The 15654-nt window shown below is 50.4% G+C and overlaps 1 protein-coding gene across 1 annotated transcript; it reads right to left on the bottom strand.

The window, feature by feature from the left end:
* Positions 1-354: 354 nt before the first annotated feature.
* On the bottom strand, positions 355-11950 carry Nol6 (nucleolar protein 6). Its single transcript, XM_041667535.1, has 26 exons — positions 11822-11950; positions 11160-11360; positions 10957-11073; positions 8257-8436; positions 7848-8016; positions 7488-7622; positions 7232-7395; positions 7030-7150; positions 6798-6856; positions 6606-6707; positions 6356-6471; positions 6083-6260; positions 5832-5954; positions 5457-5605; positions 5296-5371; positions 4966-5106; positions 4730-4847; positions 4499-4653; positions 4174-4337; positions 3739-3891; positions 3446-3543; positions 2623-2747; positions 2421-2510; positions 1909-2103; positions 1700-1801; positions 355-1510 (listed from the first exon to the last, which is right to left on the bottom strand). The coding sequence occupies exons 1-26, from the start codon at positions 11873-11875 to the stop codon at positions 1361-1363; spliced, it is 3435 nt and encodes a 1144-aa protein (XP_041523469.1). The 5' UTR covers positions 11876-11950; the 3' UTR covers positions 355-1360.
* Positions 11951-15654: the final 3704 nt, after the last annotated feature.

The raw sequence follows: 15654 nt of genomic DNA, 5'->3' as shown, positions 1-15654 counted from the left end.
TCACTCTGTAGACCAACCAGGCTAGAATTAAACTCAAGAGATCTACCTGGTTCTGCCTCTTGAGTGCTGGGGTTAAAGGTTATGTGACATCACTACACCCAGTTAGTCTTAGGCTTTTTTTCAGTGCCACCCCCTCCCTGCTCTAGGCATAGTCCACAAGTTCTGGCTCCTGGTGGTACTGGCTCCCCTTGCTTGGGCTAGGTGCTCCTTTTATACACATCCGTCTCCTCCCTGAGCCCCATTCTAGGTGCCGTGAGGAGCACACATCGTCTGTGTTCAGCATGCTCTCTGTCCTCCCGGACCTTTCTCACACAGCAGGCTAAAACCATAAGGAAAGACAAGTCAGGTGCCCAGAAAGCATTAAGCAATTTAATCTCAAATCAGAGTTCCAGACAACAGACAGTGCGTACTGGTATGCATGCCTGCCAAGTGAACTCAACAAGGAGCAACTGCGTTCGCCATTCACAAGAGGGAAAGCACACCTCAGGCTGGGGTGAGGGCAGGGACTAGGAGGGGTGCTATTTGAGCTGAGTCTAAAAAAACCATCCAGGATTAGGAGAGAAAAGAAGGGAATGGCTGCCAGAAGTGGGCTGGATCAGGCTGAGAGGCAGCAGCCTGCCTCACTCAGAGCTCCTGGAGAGCAGGTGTGTAGCAGTCATGGGGACTGATAGGCAGCCGCAAAGGACAGGCAGGACTCACACTGAGGCCAGGCAGCAGCACCCAGTGCTGTCTGTATGCATTCCTTCTGGACTGGAGGATCCCCCTCAACTCTACACACCCAGGCCCTGTCTGGTCCAGGTCTTCTCCCCACTGTTACTCTGCTGGGAGGCAGTAGCACTAACACGGAAAGGCACTGCGGTTGTTCAATGGGCTCTATTCATACACGCACAACCCCTTTTCCACGGTACAGTGTTGGTGCTGTGACCTTCAGGAACGGCCATACTTCTCTGGGGTCCTATCTAAAGATCTGAAGGCACACTGCTATCTGGGCACGTATGTCCTGCCAGTGGGATGAGGACCTGGCCTCCACACCAGGCAGGCACATGTCCTTCAACTGTTTCAAGATGAACATCGAGAGAGAAACAAAATTGAAGAAAAACAGTCCAGGCTGATTCGGAACTGATAGGCAAAAGGATCTGGTGGATTCAGTTTCCTCTGAGCTGGCTCCTCCTCTTCCGAGAATTTGGTTGGTCAGGTCTGGGGACACAAGACACCATGGCCCCCGCCCCAGCGCTAAAGCACAGAACTGAAAACTCTGGCAAGGCTTTCTCAAGTGTCCATAAAGCAGCGGCTGCCCACGGACAGGCTGCTCCAGACGTCCAAGGTCCCATGGTCCTCCTACTGCTCGTCAATGCTGGAGTCACACAGTCCATCTCTCACTTCGGGCCTCTACAGACTGTACCAGGCCTTCACCGAACACCGCAAAGTCCTCCAAGATTGCCTCTATGTTGGGCACCATCACAAGCTCCCCACCTCGAGACACCACCATGCGTCCCTTTACGTTGGAGGCCTGAAGAATCAGAGAGTAAGTTTGAGTTGGGTGTCACCAAAGCACACACTGAGCTGCAAGATCGGGGGCAGTGTGGACAGGCATATGAGCCCTGACATGTACTTAACCCAGGGCCACACGGAAAGGCATACCCGCAGAGAACCACGTGTGCACACTAAGCAATGTGTTGATAGTCACTGGTCAGCATACCTTAAAGGGCTGGGGCTGGAAGCTGGTGGGCTTCCAGAGGACACCAATCACCTCCCCACCATGCTGGTCATAGAAGAAAAGCGCCAGATCTCCAAAGGCCTCCTGGAAGGGATAGAACACAAACGAGATCACTACAGGCACCTAGGACCTCCTCCATGGTTCCAGCGCCCCTGAACACTCCCCACGCCCGCCAGTCCTTTACAACTTACCCTGAGCTCTGCCAAATAGAGCTGAGGGGGATCGTAGCCCAGAACAGGCATCAGAGACGAAGGCCCTGGCTCACTGAGCAGACCCCGGCAGAAGGAGGCAGCTGGAGAGTCCACGGCTTGTCGGTGCCGGGGAATGTGGCGGGGAGTCAGGCGGATCAGTACATCGTACATGTCTAAGGGTGGCCGGAACACTGTCTACGGAAGCCTTTACATTAGTTACCCTTCCACGTACCTCACGCCCAAGCACCTGGTTATCCATTAAGGGCTTGTGTGCCCACAGAAAGTGAGAACAGCAAGTCCCAGTGAGGGAAGCAGCCAGGGCCAGCTGGAGTCCAGAAGCAGAAGGCGAAAGGACGCCCAGGATTTCTGACAGGCTCTACCACTGCCGGGCACCATGGCAGCTTCAAAGCCTTTATGTATCATGTCTCACCACACAGAGCAACTGGGTACCCTGAGAAGCCCTCGACTCTGGACTTCTGGCCCTAGGAGTTAACCCTGAGTCGGATGCTTACCCTAATGTCCCCAGGCCCCCGGGGATCCATCAGCTGCCTCTCTAGGACAGGGAGGGCTTTAGCGGCCAGGATCACGAGCTGCTGAAGGATCTGGGACACAGAAAAGGCACAAGATTGACTGACCATGGTTCTTTGAGCTTGGCCTGGGCCTTTCTTTTCAGTATTGGAAAAAAAAAATTTGGGGACAGGTATGGGGTTGAACCTGGGCAGAGGGTCTATCCTGCGTCCACACAGAGCTTCTGCGGTCCTGGGGAGTAATGATGACCATGACCGGGAGTTGTGTCCGAGCTGCCAGGAAACTACTTCGAATCTCTACCTGCTCCTCAGCTAGAGATAGAGGGGATGCCATGTCAGCCCCACATAGACCGTGTAACTAGCAACTGCCCATCATAGGAATTTTCCAATACCTCTCTCCTAAAGGACAAAGGTTATGAAAGGGACACCACATGGCCTCAATGGGGTGGGGTGTTAATCTCCCAGCACCAGCCCAGAGGCAGAGTTTCCCCCTGCTTGTCACCCCTAGACTAGTCTCCGGCTTGCACAAGCCGAGGCCTGCCCAAGGCCCCCCTCGTCCTGGGCTCTCACACACCTGGAGAATTAGGAACCCGACACCCTGTTCTCTGCTGAGACCCAGAGCTCCTAAGATTACAATGGGAAACCAACAATCCCACCTCCAAGGTGTGGGCACCCAGTCTAACTTCCTGCTCCCCAGCCACAAGACCTCTCACCTAGCATTCAAGAAGCCTTTCTCCCCTCTCCCTCTCTCCACAGCCCCAGGGTGGCCTGTTCACCAGCCTGGTCCATTTTGTCATGGACCACATGGGCAAAGCTCTCTAAGCCAGACTCCATGGGGCTAGGGGGGTCTCTTCCTCCTGACAATCCTAATCCCCAAGATAGACAGTTAGCCTTAGCCATCTGGGACGTGGGAGGCTTCCTTGACAGAATTCCAGGGAGACCCTGTCTGTCTTTCTGTGCCATCTATAAGGGCAGTTCTTCCAGTAGTCTGACCCGAGTCTACCGCTTACCAGTCAGTTCACTGTTGAGGTTGACAATGAGCGGGTTGTTCTTCCAATCAAAGGTAGAGACCAGGTAAAGGAATCGAAGAAAGCCAACCTGCGGGGAACTGAGCAGACAGATGAGAAAGAACATGAGGCCTCACGTCCCCCTTCCCAGGCTTCTACAATCCGTTAGCGCAGACTGTGGGAAGTCTGGGTCTGGGACTGTCCTCATGGGGGACGTAGCCACCCTCCCCCATTTAGAGTAAGAACTGCATCACGAAGGGCAACTTCCCGGGTAAGAAAAATGTTGGAAGAACTACCTGGGAGGGGTGAAGGGCTCGGAGTGCAGGAAGAGAGCAGCAGCCACCAGATCCAGGCTCTCATCAGTGAATCCATCACCCAATAGCTGGGCACGTACCCACCGCTTGGCCAGGCGAGCCACACCTGAGAAGGCCGGGTGCTGCTGCTGGAGTCTGGAAGAGGAAGGAATGGTAGTGAGAGCCCGGAACCCAGAGCCCCACACAGCGTTTTAGCCCTACAGCCACAGTCATTCGAGCCCTGCCCAACGCTGGCCTTTGTGCTAATGTGTCTGTCACACGTGCTATCGCATATTAGCCAGGCAAACACCTGGGAGGCTGTTGTTTACAAATGAGCTATCGTGCTATCTGGCCTCTCAGAGAGTCTGGTAGCCAGGCGAGCAGAACAGGGGCAGGGGAAGGCCTACATCCAAGACGAGCTTATGCATGGAGCCTTACCCATGCAGGGCACTGGTGAGCAGGGGCAACAGCCTGGTTTCTCTCTCAAGGCGGAGTGAGGCGGGTGTGTCTCTCATAGAGATCATGCCCTCGGGGCTCCGTACCTCCTTCAGGATCTGTGGCTCCCGTTGATAGGCCACTCGAATTCTGAACACAAACCCATCCTGTGGGAAGATGTGGCAAAGGAAGTGATGTCAGAACACATGGGGGTGCTCTGCTGCCTGTACCCCTGGGCCCCCAGCACACGACCCGCAGGGACCACACGACCCACAGGGACATCCCTGGAGCCCGTTCTCTGTGGTTTCCCAGCCTGCACCAGCCTGACCTTGAGGACGTCAGTGTGTGTGGCAGTGGCGTGGCACTGTAGCCGATGCTGCTGTGTCAACAGTTCTGCCAGGCGCAGCTGGAAGGCAGCTCGGACCCGCTGCACAGCCTCTGCATTCTGAGGCCACTTCCCGCTGCCCTCGAGGTGACAAACCACTGAAGAACAAAAGGAGCGAGAGATCTAATACTGCAGCCTGCTGCCTCTCCCACTCCCTCCCCAGAACCCTCTTACCAGTCATAGGCTCCACGTAGGCTGGGCAGGGCTTATCCAGCCGGGGCAACAGGGAAGCCCGCTCTTTGAGATGCTTATAGAAGGAATAGGCAGGCCGAACCGGGGTTGGAGGGAATACCTATAGAAGAAATGAGGACGATAACTTTAGCAGTGAGGAAGAGCCAGAGACAGGAGGTAAAAGGAACTGAACAGAGGTGTGAGGGAGGCACCAACCGGAAGGGACTTCCCCACCTCACCTCTGTATAGCGCAGCACTGGGTGAGTTCCCTGAACAGCAGACACGGTGAGTGGGAGTCCTTCCAGCCCCCACAGCAGGCGGCTGAGGTCATCATAGCTACGCACAGCCAATGCCAGGGCTTCTTCACCTGTGTTGGACAGCTGGAGAAGAGAAGACACTCAGGAAGAAGTCTGGATCTTACAGAACCCCAGCACCATCTAGGATCCTGCAGGACCACAGCACCCCCTGCTGGACACAGAAGATGCAGGCTGGCTGCAGTAGGGAAGGTTCTTTCCAGTCTTGCCCTGCAGTATCACTCTACAATCACTTGGTCAGACTCAGGCTCTTACCTCTTTCGGGCCTTGGATCAATGCATCAAGGAAACCACCCACATAGTGGACACAGGTATCTGGGATGTCAGCATGGCTAAAGAACACAGATACAATGAGGGCATCAGGGGCTATGTCCACTGACCACAGCAGCCTCCTGGCATGAAGATGCTAACACTCACAGTGCCAAGAGGTGGGTGACCACCTGTTGAGGAATAAGGCGCTTCTCAGAAACAGAGGCCGCCTCCCAGACCACAGCTTCCCGGATGGCTCCGTCCTGGAAACGTCTCAGTTCTGAGCGGGACCCCCAGAACTGACGGAAGTCAGCAGCCTGGCGAGAAGCAAAGGATGGGAGGAAAGATCAGGAAAGAAAGACTGAGTCAGGGTGTAGCAGTGGTAGGCCTTGCCTACCAGCACGCTCGAAGCCCTAGGCTCAATCCTAAGCGCTGAAGCAAACTATAGGCTGTCTCAGAAAGCTCCACCATGAGAGGCCTCAGCTCGGGCAGCATGAGGGGGACCCGCCCACTCCTCCCCACGGACAGGCTGGGGCTGCACACCTCAGGCTGGTCAGCCTCAGGACCTAGGTCAAGAACACTGATCAGTCCCTCAGGCTGGAGGAGCAACCCCAGGGTCAGGGTCCCACAGTCCTTGTGCTTCGGTGGATCTTCCTTGATGTCCCACTGTAGGGAATAAAAGGGTCGAGTTCAATCCCAACGTCCCCCAGCCTGGTCTAGAAACTAGCCAGCTGGGCAGTCCGTCTTTGGTGTCCCTTGGGACCCCACAAACTCCCCATCATACACGGTCTCACCTCTGGGACTGGAGGCCGAGAGTGAGCCAGAAGGCGCAGCCGGGACCCCAGACCCTGCTCCAAAATCGTGGTTAGCGGGCCCAAAGCTGCCGAAACATAGTCCCCACCATTGTCCTGTAGCTCTGGCCAGAGCTTTAGCCGGTGACATGCTGCCTGCAGACGACTCAGTGGGCGGAGACTGGAGGGCATAGGATGAAGAGGACCAATCAGGACCCACTAGGTCCTTGCTGCTTCCCCCTAATGACCCGCAGCCTGTATCAGCCCCAAACTCACTGGACAATGTGGTCAAAAGCCCGCACCATGGGTTTGGGAGTCATCAACAGCAAGTGAAATCCATCGTCAGCTTGGCTGTCCAGCAAGGCCATGGACAGCTGGGCCTCGTGCTGCACCTGGGCCACAGGGTGAAGGAGGGGCTGCAGCTGTAACCCTCATGACCTTACTTCTTTGGAGAGGAGTGCCTGACAAAGGAACAGCGACTGGGCTGGGACCTCTGGAGGATACACGACTAGGAGCCCACGGGTACCTGCTTGTAAGTGGAAGCTGTGACATCGGCACAGAGGTTGAGGTGGCCTGTGGAGTCCAGGAACACAACTGGGAAGACCTGGTGGAAGTCGGCCAGGACTGGCTGCCAGGCAGAGAGAAGACAGTCAGGACTAATCGGGCCAATCAGGGCTACCTTCGGGTCCTGGCACAGCCCTGCCCTTCCATAACTCACCATGGAGGGATCCGAACCCAGAGATAAACTGATTCCGTTGACCGTCAGATCCGTAGTGGCTAGATTGAAGAGGGGAGGTGTTAGGAGGTTTCCCTTGGGACCAGCCGCAGGGACACCCTCCCGCAGCCCGGGTGGTTATACCTATTTGTTTCTCATCTGGTGACAAGGAACTAAAGGAGCTGGGTCCCCGGGGTAAGTGGAACCCCTGGCCTTCCCAATCTAGCTGCCTTACCCAGAAACTGCAAGACACTTCTCAGGACCTGGTAGCCGCTCATGGTAGTATGGATCTTGCGTTTAGACATGAGGAAGGCAACCAGCATGGAAATAAGGAAGCCATTAAATCCACCCAGGCCCTGAAAGAGACACAACAGATCTGAGCTCAGAAGCAGCCCGTAACACGGGGAGGGGAGGCCACTAGGGCACCTTCAGCTCACCTTGTCCAGTTCCCGCTGCCGCAGCCAAACCTTCAGAAGTGCTATACCATCCTTCAGCCCCTGGGCAGAGCCCAAAACAATGGATAGTAGGTGCATCTGGGACTCAAGAGCTGTATCCTGCAGGATCCATGTGTTATAGTGGGGTGTGGGGGGCTCTGGGCTAGCTGTCGAGGAAAAAATATATAGAAGCTGTGAGGAACAAAGCCTCCGCAAAACCCCGGTCCACCAACACATTCCAACACCAGTGCCTACTGACCACTCTCCGGAGCACTGTGCCCTCGGTACCAGGCAGAACGCACATTGTTCTTGGTTGGCAGCAAGCGGCAAGGGCGGAAGAAGTCCAAAGGAGGACACGGATGCAGGCGTACAGTAACCAGACGCTCATCCTTTCCTAGGCGGGGACAAGGAATACTGACATCCTACAACTCCTGAAACCAGAGGGTCCCCCTCATACTTGGGGCACCCGTGACTTTCCACCTCATAATTTGAGACCAATGCCTCTCACCTTGCCCTTAAGGCTCCTATTTCTACTCTCTAGACCTTTCGGACCTTGTGACCACCCCCCACCGGATCTGTCACCCCACACTGTGCACCAAACCCAGTGGGTGACTCCCACCCTGTGGCCGCAGCAGCAGCGAGGGCTTCAGGTGGCAGCCACTGGTGTAAGAGAAGCGAACACTGCCAAAGAGAGGATCCTGGGCCAGGTGGTAAGCCAAGTGAGCGAGGTAAAGAGCTCGCTTGCGGAAGTAGCGCTGGTTCAGGCCGTCTTTGTCCTGGAAGATTTCCTGGAGGAGTCAGGGAAAAAGAGAGAAGTCAGACACAGAAGTGCTTATGGAGCTAGGGGCTAGGTCGAAGCTAGGCTTAATTCCCAGGGCATTATCACTGACTCGGGAGTGCGTAAAACAACGGGAGCATCATATCCAACGTTCAGACGAAGAGCTCAAAGGGACAGTAACTGGACCAAGGGCCCACCTAAGCTACCCTCAGAGTGCCGGCCCTCTACACACCGAAACCACGGGCCTTACCCTGGGCATGGTCAGCGCCACATCCACGTTGACGTCTGGTCGGATACAAGTGCCCAGAAGGTAGCTGCCCACGACAGTGATCTGGGACGGAGGCAGGAAGCGGAAGGAACCCTTCACAGCATAGGGCACCTGGTGGAGGGGTACTCGAACGCCAGCTGGGAGCCATGACTGGTCGGTGAGCTGGAAGGACGGAGAGGAAACACATGGATTCTACTATCTTCCTCACAAAGCCCCGATGTCTAGTAGACAACATACTGGCATGTTAAAAACTAAACTCTCAATCTTCCATAAATACCTTCTCTATGAAGACAACTTGATTAAAAAAAACATATAAGATTTAGTTCTGTTATCACCTATTTTCAGGTTAAAAATGCTGGCACACACCTGTAATCCCAGCATTTGGGAAAGCAGGAAAATCAAGGGTTCGAGGTCACCCTGGACTATATAGTAACAAGTTCAAGGCCAGCCTGGACTATACAAGACCCTGTCACAATAAATAAACAAATACATAAAATCAAAAATATCTGCACATCAAAATCCCAGGAAAATTCTTCAAAGAACTTGAAAGAATGGTACTCAACTTCATTTGGAAAAGGAAAAAACCCAGGATAGCCAAAACAATCCTGGGCAATAAAAGAACTTCTGGAGGCATCACAATCCCTGACTTTAAACTCTACTACAGAGATACAGTACTGACAGCAGCCTGGTATTGGAATAAGAACAGACAGGAGGACCAATGGACCCCGGATATCAATCCACACATCTTCGAACACCTGATTTTTGAATAAAGAAGCAAAAAATATCAAATGGAAAAAAGAAAGCATATTCAACAAGTGGTGCTGGCATAACTGGGATATCAACATGTAGAAGAATAAAAATAGACCCATATCTATCACCATGCACAAAACTCAAGTCCAAATGGATTAAAGACCTCAGCATAAAGCCAGCCACACTGAACCTTATAGAAAAGAAAGTGGGAAGTACACTTCAGTGCACTGGCACAGGGAACTACTTCCTAAATATAACCCCAGCAGCACAGACACTGAGAGAAACAATTAATAAATGGACCTCCTGAAACTGAAAAGCTTCTGTAAAGCAAAGGACATGGTCAACAAGACAAAATGACAGCCTACAGAATGGGAAAAGATCTTCACTAACCCCACATCAGACAGAGGTCTGATCTCCAAAATATATAAAGAACTCTAGAAATTGGTCACCAAAAGATCACATAATCCAATAAAAAAAAAAAATGGAGCACAGACCTAAACAGAGAACTCTCAACAGAGAAATCTAAAATGGGTGAAAGACACTTCAGAAAACGTTCAACATCCTTAGTCATCAGAGAAATGCAAATCAAAACAACTCTGAGATTCCATCTTACACCTGTAAGAATGGACAAGATCAAAAACACTGATGACAACTTATGCTGAAGAGGTTGAGGGGAAAAGGGAACACTTCTGCATTGCTGGTAGGAATGCAATCTGATACAACCCCTTTGGATGTCAGTGTGGTGATTTCTCAGAAAAATTAGGAAACAACCTTCCTCAAAACCCAGTAATACCACTTTTAGGTATATATCCAAAGGATGCTCTATTGTGTCACAAGGACATGTGCTCAACTATGTTCATAGCAGCTTTGTTTGTCATAGCCAGAACCTGGAAACAATCTAAATGCCTCTCGATTGAAGAATAGATAAGAAAAATGTGGTACATTTACACAATGGAGTACTACACAGCAAAATAAAATAATGACAGCTTAAATTTTGCAGGAAAATGGATGGAGCTAGAAAAGATTATTTTGAGTGAGGTAACCCAGACACAGAAAGACAATTATCACATGTACTCACTCATAGGTGGTTTTTAAACATAAAGCAAAGAAAGCCAGCCTACAAACCACAATCCCAGAGAACTTAGACAACAATGCGGACACTAAGAAAGACTTACATAGATCTAATCTACAAGGGAAGCAGAAAGTAGAAAAAGACAAGATCTCCTGAGTAAATTGGGAGCATGGATGGGGACCTTGGGGGAGGATTGAAGGGAGGAGAGGAGAGGCAGGAAGGGGATCAGAAAAAAATGTAGATCTCAATAAAATAAAATAAAAAATATCCATTTTTGGTCGGAGGTAAAGGTTCACAACTATAATCCCAGCACTCAGAAGATTGAAGTAGGAGTATGACCACCAGTCTGAGGACAACACGGGTTACAGAGCTAAGACCCTGTGTTAAAAACAAAACATGACTCAGGCCCTCAATCTCAGTCCTTGGGAGCTCTGGCAGAACTATTAAGAGTTCAAAGCCAGCCAGGGCTACCTAAGACCCTGTTCAAACAAACAAAATCCTATATAACATTTGTGCAAGACATACATTTGGTTGTGTTTTTTTTCCCCCCTTTGGGTTTTTTTTGGGGGGCGGGGGTTAAGACAGGGTTTCTCTGTGTAACAGCCTTGACTGTCCTGGAACTCGCTCTTGTAGAACAGACTGGCTTTGAACTCACAAAGATCCGCCTGTCTCTGCCTTCCCAGTGCTGAGATCAAAGGTGGGCACCCCACCATCCGGCCCATACACAAGGTTGCTGAGTGATAAATACATGGATGTCTGGTGACCCGGTTCAGCTTTCTCACAATGACAATGATTTCCCTTGCACCCCACTCTCTTGGGAGAACAGCAGAGTGTCAGATTCCCCAGGCAACCCTTCTCACCTCAGTCTCAGGGACTGAGGGCACTCTCTGGATCCGCTGGTTGACCTCCTTCAGGAAAGCATCAATCCTCTCTTTCTTCTTGTCGGAGAGTCTCACTTCCTTCAGTAACTCCTCCACCTGTAAGAGAGGGAAAAAGGAAAACCTGTCAGGCTCAGGACCCCAGGGAAATCCCTCTCACCCATGCCCGGGTCGCCCGTAAGGACCTGCAAGCGAAGCAAGCTGGAGTGGAATAAGATCTCCGTCTCCCGCAGGCGATTCAGCTCCTCGTTTGTAGGCTCCTTGTACAGTTCTGCCCGACTGAGCTTCACGGGCTGCAGGAGGCCGTCTGCAGGTGGCTCAGTTTTTGAGCGCTTTCTGGAGGTCACCTTCTCCTTGCTCCCCTCTTCCAGGCCAAGCTCCAAAACCTATGACCAGAGAGGGAAAAGCCAACATGAAACCGTAGGTACCTTCATCAGTTGCTTAAAGGTTATGGATAAAGGCTTCATCTTCTCTAGGTCCTCCCTTTCAGTGGGCATCGGATTTTAGACAACTCGGATGTTCGTCATCGGGATGAGTCTGACAGCTGTCTTACTTGGGCCTGGCTGAGTTAATTTAATGTTCATTGCCTTAAGCAGAGCCCCAAAGCCCTCGTGGTTCCAGATACCACAAATCTCCTCCAATCCTGCTGCATTTAGATCTTGCCAGGCCTCGCTTCCCTGAAAATCTTTACCCAATGACCTAAGTTAGAAGAATGGAGGAAACGCGGTTCCTCCAGGATGGGCTGCCCTGAAGTCCCCCACGAGCTAGCTGTCAGGCCTAACTACCTCATGCTCTGAAGCCAAGAAAGCACATTTTGGAACTCTTTCACCTACTGAGATCAACCAACCTCTGGCTCCCCTGCTGCTCCGCGAAGCTGCTCTCCGGCGGGGGCCGGCCCCATCTCCACTGCAGGTTACTCTCCCGCACTAGGAATTCAAGCCGGATCTACCGCGTAGCTCCCCACGTGGGCCGAAAGGACAACTCCAGAGTTCGAACCCCTGTCACAGGTCCCTCCCACTGCAGGACCATTGGGCTAGAGCACGTCATCTCGATCACTATTGGTTAATCTTTCGCATGGAACCGCCCATTATGGGCGGGACCAAGGGAGGTCCTGGGATTTACTATTTCTTCGCGACACTACACCGGAAGCGCCGGAAGCGCGGAAGCGCGTGTAAGTCCAACTGGTCGCCTTCTTTCCTCACTTCCCTATCTAGGAAGGGAAGGGTGGAGCTTGCCTTCGTTTCCGGTGGGGTTTTTGTTTTGTTTTGTTTGCCTGTTTATGCTAGCGGTTCTCAGCATCTGACCTGTCCTATTAGCAAGTCATGTGATTTCTACCTCTTGAATTCGTTTTTTTCTGTTTTCCCAGCCAAGTTTAGTTCAAGTATGTAGAATTCTAACATAGCCTCTCTCTAACTTTTCCTTCTTAAAATATAAAATAACGGCCAGGCAGTGGTGGCACATGCCCTTAATCCCAGCACTCAGGAGTCAGAGCCGGATCTCTGAGTTCGAGGCCAGCCTCGTCTACAAAACAAGTTCTAGGACAGCCAAGACTGTTACACAGAGAAACCCTGTCTTGAAAAATGTGTGTGTGTATACGCACACATACATGTGTATGTGTATAAAAGATACAAACATTAAAAGTTTAAACACAGATCCTTGTAATAGTGAATTTCTAAATAGCTTTCATCTTCATTCAGTGTTACTATCTCGTCAGATTTACTTTACCTTTATTTATCTATTATCTTTCAAAACCACTTGAGCTGCACATGAATGCTCATTACAATAATTCCATTCACAAGCCTGAGCCTGAGCTACTAGAGGGAAACTGAAAATGACAGTTTGGCGTCTACCTCTTAAGATCTCTTATCTAGGTTATGTGTGGTGCATATACCTTTAATCTAAGCATTTAGGAGGCAGAAGCAGGCAAGACCAGACTGGTCTACAGAGGGAGTTCCAGATCAGTCCAGGGCTAGATAATGGTACTGTGTCTCAATAAAGAAAATAAATTGAGCATGGTGATGAATGTCTTGTTTTGTTTGTTTGGGTTATTTTTGGGTTTTTGTTTGGTTGGTTTTTTTTTTTTTTTTGAAAGAGACAGGATTTCTCCTTGTGTAGTCCTGGCCCTCTTGGAACTCTCTAGACCAGGCTGGCCTAGAACTCACAGAGACCCACTTGCCTCTGCCTTCCAAGTGCTGGGATTAAAGGCGTGCGCCACCACCACTTGGTGTAGGTCTTTAATCCCCGCATCCCAGTGAAGTGATGGATGCACTCAGGGGGCAGAGGCAGGCAGATCTCTGAGTTCAAGGCCAGCCTAGTCTCCGTAGGAAGTGTCAGGCTAGCCAGGACTGTTTTGTAAGATAAAGAAGACAGAGCTGAGGGGAGTAATAGGGAAGAAAAGAGGTCAAGAGTTGGCACCTTAGGACCTTACGAGACCACTCTGTGGGTAAAAGCGTCTGTCATTATGCCCTGGGACCCACATGGAAGGAGAGAACTGACCCTTGCTAGTTGTCCTCTGACCTCCACATTCAATTGTGTGATATGTGTGTGCTTTACACACACACACACACACACACACACACACACACGTAATTAAGGGAGGAAAAAAGATTTCTAGAAAACAACAACAAAAAGAATTCTACCCCTGGAGACATAGCTGAGGGCTAAAAGCACTTGCTGCTCATGCAGAGGACCTGGTTTCATTCACAGAATTCACACAGCACCAAGGCTCACAACTGCTGCCTGTAACCCTAGTTCTAGGAAATCAGATGCCCTCCGTTGGCACCAGGCACTCCCATGGTATACATACCTACATGCGAATATAAATTTATTTTGACAGTGTCTCACCCTGTACCTCTGGCTTCCCTGGAACTCAGAGAGATCCACATGCCTCTGCCTCCTGACTGCTGAGATTAGAGACATAGGTCATGTAAGTAATTTTACTTCATGTGTATAGGTATATACATATTCTTCCATGTGTATCCATGTACCATGTATGTACAGTGCTCGTGGAGTCCAGATGAGCTCATGGGATCCCCTGGAACTGCAGTAACAGATGGTAGTGAGTCACAATGTGGGTGCTGGGAATTGAACCAGGTCCTCTAGCAAAGCAGTCAGAGCTCTTAGCTGCTGAGCCATCTCTGCAGTCTTGAATGTAAATCTTTTTTTTTTTTTTGATTTTTCGAGACAGGGTTTCTCTGTGGCTTTGGAGCCTGTCCTGGAACTAGCTCTTGTAGACCAGGCTGGCCTCGAACTCACAGAGATCCGCCTGCCTCTGCCTCCCGAGTGCTGGGATTAAAGGCGTGCGCCACCACCGCCCAGCTTTGAATGTAAATCTTTTTTTAATATTTATTTATTTATTATGTATACAATATTCTGTCTGTATGCCTGAAGGCCAGAAGAGGGCACCAGACCTCTTTACAGATGGTTGTGAGCCACCATGTGGTTGCTGGGAATTGAACTCAGGACCTTTGGAAGAGCAGGCAATGCTCTCAACCACTGAGCCATCTCTCCAGCCCCCGAATGTAAATCTTTTAAATTTATTTTTGATTGCATGGCTTTGTGCCCAGGAGTTTCTATTCACCACGTGTGTGCAGGAACCTTTGGAAACCTAAAGAGGGTATTGGATTCCTAGAAGTGGAGTTACAGGCAGTTGTAAGACCATATGTGGGTGCTGGAGAAAGAACCCAGCTACTCTCAAAAGTAGTAAGTGCTCAGGGCTGGAGAGATGGCTCAGCAGTTAAGAGCATTGCTTGCTCTTCCAAAGGTCCTGAGTTCAATTCCCAGCAACCACATGGTGGCTCACAACCATCTGTAATGGGGTCTGGTGCCCTCTTCTGGCCTGCAGGCATACACACAGAGAGAATAATGTATACATAATAAATAAGTAAATATTTTTAAAAAAAAGTAGTAAGTGGTCATAACCCCTAATCCATCTCTCCAGCCACCCGTAAGTAAATCCTGAAGAATAAAGTAAAAGGAGTATGTGTCTGAACTCTGTGATAGAGTTTGTACTTTTCATTTAAGAAGCCCTGAGTTAGCCGAGTGGTGGTGGTGGCACATGCCTTTAATAATCCCAGCACTCGGGAGGCAGAGGCAGGAGGATCTCTGTGAGTTCGAGGCCAGCCTATTCTACAAGAGTTAGTTCCAGGGCAGGCAACAAAGCAACACAGAGAAATGTCTCGCAAAACCAAAAAAAAAAAAAAAGCCCTGAGTTAAAATTACTGCAGAAATAATGATAGTCATATAACAAATGTCAAGCCCAACAAGCGATGGAGGCACATGCCTTTAATCCAAGCACTCAGGAGGCAGAGGCAGGTGGATCTCTGTGAGTTTAAAGCCAGCCTGGTCTACATAGTGAGTTCCAGGACAGCCAAGACTACACAGAGAAACCCTGTCTCAAAAACAAAGAAAAAAAGAAAGAAAAAGAAATGTCAGGTGTCCAGGATAGAGAGTTTCATAAGTCTTGACCAAAAGTCAGAAACCTGGTAGGATGTTCTTGCCTCTCTACTTCACAGGTTAGTCCCTTTTATCTAGTTGTATATCACTTCACAAATGTGCAGATGCTTGGCATGTCTCTTCCCCATCTTGCTTTCATTTGTAACTGCATCTTTTCCTACTTTTTTTTGGTTCTTTTTGAGATAAGGGATCTTTCTTTACTGCTTAAACTGGTCTTGGATCTTA

Source organism: Microtus oregoni, unplaced genomic scaffold (assembly GCF_018167655.1).
Source record: "Microtus oregoni isolate MIOR12 unplaced genomic scaffold, Mior012 000017F_ref0000208, whole genome shotgun sequence".
Classification (NCBI taxonomy): Eukaryota; Metazoa; Chordata; class Mammalia; order Rodentia; family Cricetidae; genus Microtus; species Microtus oregoni.
The sequence above is the reverse complement of the archived record's forward strand: the minus strand, read 5'-3'. Positions and strand labels throughout refer to the sequence as shown.

Bases quoted from the DNA above. Each gene is read 5' to 3' on its own strand.
- Nol6 (XM_041667535.1), bottom strand. From the start codon at position 11,875: ATGGGGCCGGCCCCCGCCGGAGAGCAGCTTCGCGGAGCAGCAGGGGAG. The intron at 6,472-6,605 runs GTACCCGTGGGC...CCTGTGGCCCAG, and splicing joins CAGCTTCCACTTACAAGCAG to GTGCAGCACGAGGCCCAGCT. The intron at 5,955-6,082 runs GTGAGACCGTGT...TATTCCCTACAG, and splicing joins CTCGGCCTCCAGTCCCAGAG to TGGGACATCAAGGAAGATCC.